The 10,476-nt window shown below is 35.0% G+C and overlaps 1 protein-coding gene across 1 annotated transcript; it reads left to right on the top strand.

Moving 5' to 3' along the window:
• The first annotated feature begins 4,379 nt into the window (after window positions 1-4,379).
• Window positions 4,380-10,476, top strand: LOC148597427 (uncharacterized). Its single transcript, XM_088564273.1, has 6 exons — window positions 4,380-4,535; window positions 5,499-5,645; window positions 6,460-6,603; window positions 8,977-9,234; window positions 9,481-9,744; window positions 10,299-10,476. The coding sequence occupies exons 1-6, from the start codon at window positions 4,493-4,495 to the stop codon at window positions 10,454-10,456; spliced, it is 1,014 nt and encodes a 337-aa protein (XP_088420399.1). The 5' UTR covers window positions 4,380-4,492; the 3' UTR covers window positions 10,457-10,476.

Genomic DNA, 10,476 nt, shown 5'->3' with positions numbered 1-10,476 from the left:
TAGACTCGTGGAAATATGTTACGTATATATATTCTGCTTTAACACCTGTATGGCCCGTGCAGGTCCGGCTGTTAAAAGAATAGGCCTGCAGCAGCGCAAAGCTTGTCGTAAAAGGCGACTAAATAGTGCTCAGAACCCTAGCCGCGTTAAGGAACCCTACTGTGGTATTCTCCAGGAGTAGAAACCATAGGGCTCCGCCACAGGAGGCTAAATTGACCGACCATACCCACTTCTCCCTATTTCCAGTGGCCATCAAAATTTGTCGACCCCATTACCCTCGTGTCTCATCCCATTTTTCATTTCATCATCATTTCATGTTCATTTTATCATCCACTTCATGTTTATCGCCTGAATATAACTGAAATATTGCTGCTCGGGCGTTAAACCCCAACAATCAATCAATCAATCTCTACTACAAGACAGTACAGGATATCGGACTTTTTATGAGCAACTCGGCGGGTGTTTCTAGAAAAGCAGATGACGCTTACCCTACCGGTGCACCAGGTCCATGCTCCTAGTTTTTAATGGAGTCCGAGTTGCACATTTGGTTTTTTAATTTGTAGGTATGATTTCAGTTACTACGCAGACTTTTTGTATCGCGCTAGAACTCTAACAAATAGGCTTCTGGAACCGGGTTATGTTGCTACAAGACTGCAGAAGTTTTATGGTTGTCATCATTAACTCGTGGATCGTTTTGTGTATCCATCTGCACCATGAAAACTGACTTATTCAACGGGTCATAGTTTTCCTTACCTCGTTTGTCTACCCCGGACTTGACATTTTATGAGCAACTCGGCGGGTGTTTATAGAAAAGCATAGGACGCTTACCCTACCGGTGCACCTGGTCCATGCTCCCAGTTTTAAGTGGAGTCCGAGCTGCTCATTTGTTTTTTTTTTACTTTGTATGTATGATTTTATTTACTACGCAGACTTTTTGTATCGCGCTAGAACTCTAACAAATCGGCTTCTGGAACAGGCTTATGTTGCTACAAGATTGAAGTCATCACTACAGAAGTTTTATGGTCGTCATCATGAACTCGTGGATCGTTATGATGTATCCATCAGCACCATGAAAACTTACTTATTCAACTGGTCATAGTTTTCCTTTCCTTAACTTTTTATGAGCAACTTGGCGGGTGTTTCTAGAGAAGCATAGGACGCTTGCCCTATTTTGGTCCATGCTGCCAGTTTTTAGTGGAGTCCGAGTTGCTCATTTGCTTTTGTTACTTTGAATGTATGATTTTAGTTACTTCATGTTCTTTGTTGTGTGTGTCTGTTTTCAATGTCTGGTCTTTGTCCCTGGATTACATTCTTTTGATTACCGCTCCAGCTTTGGTACCCTTGAGTATACACTTTACTCCATATATATAATTACTAATTATAAAGTAATAACTAAAATTCATATTAAGTTGCCGATAGCCCAACAAGTCTAGAGGACACCGGATTTATTACTAAATCTATAAATATATATATAGTATTACATAATGTGATAACATGAAAAGCAATATGAAAAACAGTATATTGTAAATAAATACTATGTATATTAGGTATTCAATGTTCAAATACATTGTACTTATGATACCTATATTTGCTTCGGAAAAAAATATTTTATCAATAAAAAATGAATTAAAAGAATAGAAAACAAAAAAATAAATGCTCTATCACTGACGATCCCGCCGGCCAGGAAAAACCACAACAGTCAAACTTCATCTTTGTGGAGTGAAAAATGTGGAAACCTGTGTCCAAAGCCCAATGCTCGGAAGATCGCCTCAAGAGATATACTTTGGACAGTATTAAAAAAAAATAAATAAAAAAAATAAAAAAAGGTTCTGGAAAGAAAAATTAAATAAATAAATAAATACTAAGTAAAATAAAAAATAACGATTGAAATTACAAATATATGGAAAGCAAACAAAAATCTTTTGAATAATAAGCGCCAAAAAACCGTACAATATATGAAAATATATTGTTAGAAATTTGACTTTACTGAAGATGGCTAGAGAGTGATTTAAATGGAAAAAAATTCCCGCACTATTAAAAACACGTGATATACAAGTCACACAATATCACGTGACATATGAACCGTTAATACAATAATTTTCCTCTATACTTCGAAACGCGGAAAATTATAATTATTCTTAAAAGTGGGCTGCCTTGTGAGGCAGTAGTTTCTAGTTATAGTTATGTAGAGGAATTGATTATGATGTAGTTATTTTTACCTGATCAAATATCTACGTCACATTTGCTTCAGGATAAATTTAAGTAGCAGTCCACCTAAGAATCATGCAGTGGGCGATTTGTCGGTCAGACATTTGAACCAAATTGATTTGCAATATGTAGGATTTAATTTATAACTGTCTTTGCATTCTTTGCTTCAACTAAAAATTGGCAAACGAAAAGTTGTCAGCCGCTCACTGACAAATCGTCACCACTAATCTGGAGAAAAACTATCTGGCGAAATGTAAAAGTATGTAAGTCTGGACGGTTATTGATAATGTGTTAAACCTTCCTGACACCGATATCTACGGATCAAGGCGTTAATTTCTTAAAACTATCACTGAAATTGGAAAAATCACTTTGTCGTCGTATAAAGCTATGACGAAGAAGTGTAATACTATGCGCCCTTGGTCTGATAACATATGTTTAATATAAACTCCGCACTCAAACATGTTGGTAATGTTACAGTTTTATGATATGCGCACTGCTAGTCCAAAGTTACAGTAAAGTGAAAGTATGTCTTCAATATTTGGCTGATTTGGATTGTCGTACTCGCTGGACACCATTTCGTTCCGTATTCAGATATCTGAATTGAACTCTCGCTGTGTAAATATGAATTACTTTCATATAACAACTCAGTTGTATGGTATGGCAACTTTACAACTGTAGTCTTCAGTAAACCAACACTGGTTTATTAGTACAAATAGAAAAAAAAAGTATACTATTTCATAATAGTATTGGGTTGTATGTTGAGAATTAATATAAAAAACAACAAAGATACATTAGAAAAAAACGGAGTGTATATACTACCAAATGTTATAAGCATAAACAGTTTTTTTTCCTAAATGAACAAGTTGTCTACAATTTTTCACAGAGAGTAGTTGTACAAGGGAGAGAAAAACAGATGGGCGTGCCCTATAATATTCATTGTTAGTTTTTGTGTTGATTCGGTATTTTTTTTTTACATAATACATGTAATATACGTTGAATGTTTTATCTTTTATAACATTTAAATTACATATAGCGCAGTGTCTGTTGTTTCTACGAATACCATGAAAGCGGCATGATTCAATATGGAGACTGTGCGAAAAAAGACGGATTCTTGTACAACATTTACAAAAAAAAAAATTGATATACATTTTTATGAATAAACTTAACAAATAAATATTACAGGTACTCCAAATTGTTCAGAACAAATTTTGCAAAGAAAGTCAGGTTATTGATGATCAAACGTAAAAAGAAACAATGAAATAGAATGCATGATTCTTAGCTGAAGTACTACTTAAGTAGCACTCCATATAAGAATCATGCAAACTGTGATTTATGGTTAGAGAGCCAACATATTTATTTTTGATATTTTGTTTAAAATATTATAGTGAACAGAAAATAACATTTGGCTTTTCTTATAACCCTTGTCATTAGGAGATAATAAATATATAGAATGTACTGTAGAGTTCAAAATTAAGGGAGACAACTATGTAAACGCCACTAACATACAATAGAAACTGTTGGATTTTCAATGTGGATTATCTCCTAAGAGCAGACAGATTGGGACAAATAGTTATACATTTTACCATAAACCTATAAATCACCTTAATATAAAAAATAAAAATGTGTATATCCTTTTTTAGTCTGTATCACAACATATGTACAGAATTTGCATGATTCGTACAAAGACTACTACTTTATATGAGATTGTTGTTTGTAAATATGTAATTTGATTAATTACCATATAGCTTAATACTGGTCAATAGCTGTATAAGTCCTACTATTATAGTATAAACATTTAGATTTTTTTGGTTGGCATAGAATATGTACTATGTAAAATGTTGGCATTTGAAAACAACACCTTTTTAACAATTTGACTTTCTCTCTCACAAATTAACTTTCTTGTCCTTAGTCGGTATGAATCCTTGGCTCAATGAAACTTGTAATAACATACAAAAGCCAACAACTGGGTGTCATATCACAAGCTCAGAAGAGCGTCTGACGTTCGAAATTCACTTTAGACGCTACAGCCATTCCTCTCAGAAAATGCAAGAATCTTGCCAAGTCCAGAAAAAGTGAATGATTTTATGCGACGTTTTCCGATTGTCAAACGACATTTGAAAAATGTCCGAGGATTTCGAAAGGCTTGTATGCAGCGGTTAGAAAGGGGGAAACGAATTTCTGCCGCTGTGTGAAGCTTGACCCTATCAGTGTTCTGTCATGATATCAACGCACCTGCTGATATAGGCACGTGACCACAATACAATTCGAGAAAGGAGTTCACGTCATGATTTGCATAATTACGTTGTTTTTATTTTATAGCGTAACAGGTAAGACAATGCCTTCTTTAGTGGAACTTCCAATCAGATTCGACTATAATTACATGTTAATGTGGGAGTACTGCTCAAGATTTATCTGCAGGGTTCGCATGATCGTAAATGGCTATTTTAGGAAATGTCCTTTATCATTGTGACTTCTTATCTGCCATCAATGTATGTTTCATAAATTCGGTCTTTTTATTTTTAGTTCAATTTGATCTCATTTCTCTGAAGGGGTTTTATATTTTTATATAGTATTTTGCTGTTGCTACATATATGTTTCGCGGATTTTCTTATCAACATAAATATATTTGCGGGTAATAATTTTCGACATTTTGAAAAATTACTTGTGCTTTAAAAGTTAACGTTTTAGGGAACTATAATTCACGCTAATGTTTACTCCGTGCAAATGTATAAGTTTACTTTACTTTTATATTTGCTTTACCCTGTTGAGTTTAAAATTATTTGTCCGTAGTGTGAACTCCCAGACAGATTAACCGAAACTAGTCACCATGCGAGAGTACTATGAACACACATTATCAAGGGGCCTCCTAATTTGAGTCTGAACGAAAAAGGTCTAAAAAAAAAAACTAAGTATATAAAATTAAACATCTCGTCTGCTTTCAATTGTTGCTTGCAAAAAATAATAATCAACTTTATCACCCACCTCTCCCTATTTCCAGTGGCAATAAAAAATTATTGACCCCATTGTCCTTGTGTCCCATCCCTTTTTCATTTCATCATCATTTCATGTTTATTTTATCATCCATTTCATGTTCATCGTCTGAATATAGCTGAAATATTGCTGCTCGGGCGTTCAACCCCAACAAACAAACAAACAATATACAATGTAGTAAGTATTTGTCAGGTTGCTATTGACAACCCCAACAAACAAACAAACAAAATCAACTTCATCACGGTCTAATAAGCTATTGACAAACTGATGCCGTTAATATATAATTTTTATCATGATAGCACAGAGCGGAAGTACAAAGCTGACCGACTCAACACCAAAGAACCAGTCTATTACATGTTCACCTCAGACAGTATCATGTATGCCCGCCCCCTGGTGTAAGAGAACTGTTGACGATAAAGGCTGTCCGAAATGTTCATGTTCTATTGGTACGTGTATAAACACAAAATTTTATTTTTTTTTTTAATTCTTATTGCTTAGTTTGATGAAAGAGTATTTTTCTCTTATTTTTTAAATATTTAAAATAATGTAATACATTAAGTGGAGTATTTTTCTTCACATTTTCCATCTCAATAATAATATTCAGATGAATCTTAGAGTTTTTGAGAATTTTAAATACTGTAACTTTCAAGATTCCGCTTAGAAAATCGAAGTTTGTGGTAGTTATGTGCCTCTGAAATATCCATTGAGTTTACCACAATATAGAAAATCGATTCTTTATTCTTGATTCTGATTGTACAAATATTCAATTTACACAGTAAAAGTATTAGCTATTTCATACCATGTATCCACCCCCTGCATGGTTCTTATAAGAGACTAACAATTATATAGACATTTTGAAACATAAGCAAGTCTTGATACATTAAAATACAAAAATCCATAATGATTAACGATCACCACTAATTCAAACATTGAACTTTTAGGACGTACACAAAAGTAATTCTATTCTCATTCTATTTTTAGCCCATTGTCCTCTAGAGCCGGTGTCGGACTGCACGGTAGTGAACCCCATATAATATTTTTATTGCTCTTAGTATACACATGCAGCTTGTAGGTGATGTATAGTCTTCTTCTGCTTAAACTTGAGGTAGAAGCTCCACAACTCATTGAACTTAGAGAAATTAGCATTGGAGCCCCTGGAAAGTGACATTAGTGGTGTGTAGCCTTTATGAAGCCAACGTTGCAATTGGGCTTTGTTTAACCTGGAATTTATACTTTTATTATTTTTCCGCTCTTTTTCAGGAGGGTTTGCTAATGGACTACCGGGTGGAAGTGGTGTGCAGGGAATGACAAGGTCACAGAATGTTCCGGGAAACATGAATCCCGCTATGTCGTCAATGTTTGGTTCCGGAATGGGTGGTTTCCCTGGCTTTCCAAGCTTTAGCGGTAATAGACGAATGACGCCATATTTAGGTTTCCACGTGCCCATCCCCTCAGGAAGGTCGTCGTCGTCTTGAACTATTTTTCAAAACGCTTTTCCTCTAGCACTATTGGACTAATAAGAACCAAGCTTTGTGTGAATGCTTATTCGAATATTCTGCATAAAGCTGATGTGAGGACTTGTGATCCATCGAAAACATGGCCGCCGTTACTTAAAAAGAGAACATGGGGTCAGACAAAAGTTTTTTGCATGTATCTCTAAAACCGTTATGTGTACATGTATTACAATTCTAAAATGGGGTAATGTTCAGCATGATGAGATCTATCCGTGATCAATTTTTTGCGTTAATCTGTTAAGCTATGTCCGAGTTATTAGCATTTTGCATATCAAGCTACGTGAACGATTCAGGCTCTAAAGTAGAGTAGAAGAGCCTCTAGTTAGCATAGTGTTGCAGTTGCTTAGTACCATAAAATACAAAATGTAGTTTCCGAATTGGGCTATTTTAAAAATTTGGCCATTCCCTTTTTCTCCATTACTTGGCGGAGTATCGCTTAATGTATTGATGTATATTAAATCAATATTTTTGTGAATTATTATGATTTATTGTTCTAAAAGTTATTTTACACTGAAATATTTCACTATAACCAATAAAGCTTTTAAATACAGGTTCGCGTAACAATCATGCCAATGGCACACACCATGTACAAGTCCACATTTGTTAAAGTTAGGTGTCTTCGTGTGTGTGGTTATTTTTGTCTCCTATGCACTTGTTTGTAGGATTTCACATACACTAGGTATTAAAAGTGATGTAAGAAAAACTCACATTTATGAGATAAAAATGGTTTGTAGTAAAAAAAAAAAAACGGGGCTAAATATTGTCAGCTGAATTCAACTAAACTATTCTGACTATAATTTCATTACTTTCCACACTTAAATAAACATCTTATATAGGACTTTTTTCTTATAAATTTGACTTCCTGCATCCTTTTATTTTGTTTAGAAAGTTAACAAAAATTAACTTGTCATTTATTTTCTTTAGCCCCGGGCTATGTTATGGAGAAAAAGGGAATGGCAAAATTTTTAAAATAGCCCAATTCGGAAACTACATTTTGTATTTTATGGTACTAAGCAACTGCAGTCACTCAACAGCGCTAAGCTTGTCGTAAGAGGCGACTTAATAGTCTTTAGAACCCTGGCCGGGGGCTAGGGCGCTCTGGCCACAGAGCAACTTGGTTGTATGCCCCAGGTGGCATAATGGGATACCCCTAGCATGCTTCATGCTGGGGTCGTCAGGCTATAATACGGAAAACCTGATCGCTAACCACAGTGGTGCAACTTGTTAGGAAAGATGCTATATTCCTCCACGTAAAAGAAACCATTTGTGGTATTCTCCCGGAATAGAAACCATTGGGCTCCGCCATAGGAGGCTACCATATCTCCCTATTTCCAGTGACAATAAACATTTGCCGACCCCCTTTACCTTGTGTCCCGTCCCATTTTTCATTTCATCATCATTTCATGTTCATTTTATCATCCATTTCATGTTCATCGCCTGGATAAAGCTGAAATATTGCTGTTCGGGCGTCAAACCCCAACAGTCATTTCAATCAATCTATCAATCTATCTATTTTCTTTATCTTCATGATTCTTAAATAGACTTGTACTTAAAGATAAAATATCGTTATCTTAAAGCGACAGTAACGACCTACAATGTATTTATACAACGTTATGATACAATAAAATTAATATCAATAGGCTGTCTATGAACTGACCTATACATTAAAGAATTACCGTTATACACTTTCGGTCTAAGAAAAAATAACCTCAATTGTGTGGTACACACTAAGTAACCTGCGTTGCACGTTGTTTTTTAAGTGTGCACCACGGGCATTGAGGTTATTTTAAATAGACAGAAAAAATACAACAGTTATGCCTTTTAATTTGATTTTAGTATCTAATTTAACGAGTACATCACATCACAGTCACTTTACAACTTTGGTCCATGAGATGATGGACAAATTTTTTTAACGAATCAGAGAGCTTGTTACTTCTGAAATTAAATTATTTCATGATCGAAATGCATATAGAGCAACTTCGTGTGGCAAGTTTCCCTAATAGAGTTGTTTTTCAAATCTTAACAATTTACTAATATCAAATATACATGTGTAGCTTTTCGAGTTTTTGCTTCAAATCAATAGAAATATATTCCTTGTGTCAACGTTATTTTTTTAACAACATATAAAAAGTTGAACCAAGAATTAACTGGACAAACATCTCTTGGGCTAATGAGGAATATGATATTTGTGTAATGTTTCTTAGGAGGCACTTCAGATTACTCCAGTCTCATATATATTAATTTTTAATATATGTTTTAAAAGGACAGTCCTCTATGATGAACCCAATGGCAGGAATGTTCAAACAATTAGGCATGGGTATGTTTTCTGGACGTCCAGGTTTTAACGTACTGACAGGGCCATCCGGGATAGGAACAGGGCCGCTGCCGAACTCTAATCAACCATTACCTACTGCAAAACAACTGTCTTGTGATCCAGCTCCGTACACTTGTTCGTTACCGCCACCATGGTGTCAAAGAGTTGTTAAAACAGATGGATGTGTTAATTGCTTTTGTGGGAAAGGTATTTTTGTGACAATTTTTAATCAAACAATGTTTGAATGGTCGTTGAATGAGCATTAAACTATAAGGAAGAATTAAAAGAAATTATTTGCAGAATTATCATACAGGTTCTGGTGTACATGTAGTTCCCTGGGGGGAAATATTAATTAAGAAAAAGTCAAATAAAAAATCAAGATTTTTTTTCATCCACTACCATATTTATTTGTATGCAATACATAATTTATGAAAAGTAAAGTCATCTCTTCAGCTCTCCAAGCGTACTTGAAAGGGCTACAGAGTGGAAGTGTAAATAAAACAACAATACGGCCGACAACACAGACGTCAAGCCAAACCCAGAAGCAGACAGTTATAACTACTACCCATGCAACGAAACAGACAACCACTTCCTGTTTACAAAGTTTCTTTTGTACAAAATCTTGTCCCCATGGTTACATGACGGACGGAAGTGGTTGTCCCTTGTGTCAGTGCATCGTTCCAGGTAGCTCTGGGATTGTAACGACTAGTGCTTCAGGTAAATCATACCACCACTGATGAATGGAGATTTGATATGAGGCAGGTGTAGCCTGTACTATGACGAAGTTTAATATAATGATATCAGATTCTAGAAGTTTACATCAACTTGTTTATCTTTATCTTTATTCCGAATTAAACAAATCTTTTAAAAAAAATGTGAGCAACATTTTGCTTTTTTTCTGTTACGAGGCAGTTAAAACCCCGTACTCTGTATTGCCGGTTAACTTCCTCCTGTCACACTGAAATCGATCTCTCAGTGCTACTAAGGTCAAATGTTCAGTTCGAATTTATTACCATTAACTGATTGTTCGTGTCCTGTGCTCCATACATCTAGTATAATTTTGATAGAAACTATAATGAATCCACACACGTACTCATCACATTATCAAAAGTTTGTAAGGTACATCTAAATATATTTTTCCTTATAAATTTTAACGTCTTTATATGAAATGTATCAGGACAAATCATGGTCGCAAACGCTTTGCAAACATACAAACTCTGCTAAATTTCTATCACATGTACTCTGAAAAGAACTGTCTTCGTTGCTTTCAGTTACCCAACTCACAACGTTGCTACTTCCGGTTCCAACGATGGCTTCTGGTGGAACTATTTTGTGTCCAGGAATATTTGACTGTACGTTGATGTGTATGAATGGCTATCTGAATGACGATCAAGGATGTCCTATATGTCAATGTATCGACGGATCTTAATAAATGTACTTTATTTTGTA

The sequence above is a fragment of the Perna viridis genome, chromosome 15 (genome assembly GCF_037379345.1).
Source record: "Perna viridis isolate PV_CMFRI_1.1 ecotype Kerala chromosome 15, ASM3737934v1, whole genome shotgun sequence".
Taxonomy (NCBI): domain Eukaryota; kingdom Metazoa; phylum Mollusca; class Bivalvia; order Mytilida; family Mytilidae; genus Perna; species Perna viridis.
Note: the sequence above shows the minus strand (reverse complement) of the source record. Positions and strands in the feature narration are given on the sequence as shown.

Coding starts and splice junctions, on each gene's coding strand:
- LOC148597427 (XM_088564273.1), top strand. CDS start 4,493: ATGATTTGCATAATTACGTTGTTTTTATTTTATAGCGTAACAG. Junction 5,646..6,459: donor GAAATGTTCATGTTCTATTG/GTACGTGTATAA, acceptor GCTCTTTTTCAG/GAGGGTTTGCTAATGGACTA. Junction 6,604..8,976: donor TGGCTTTCCAAGCTTTAGCG/GTAATAGACGAA, acceptor ATGTTTTAAAAG/GACAGTCCTCTATGATGAAC.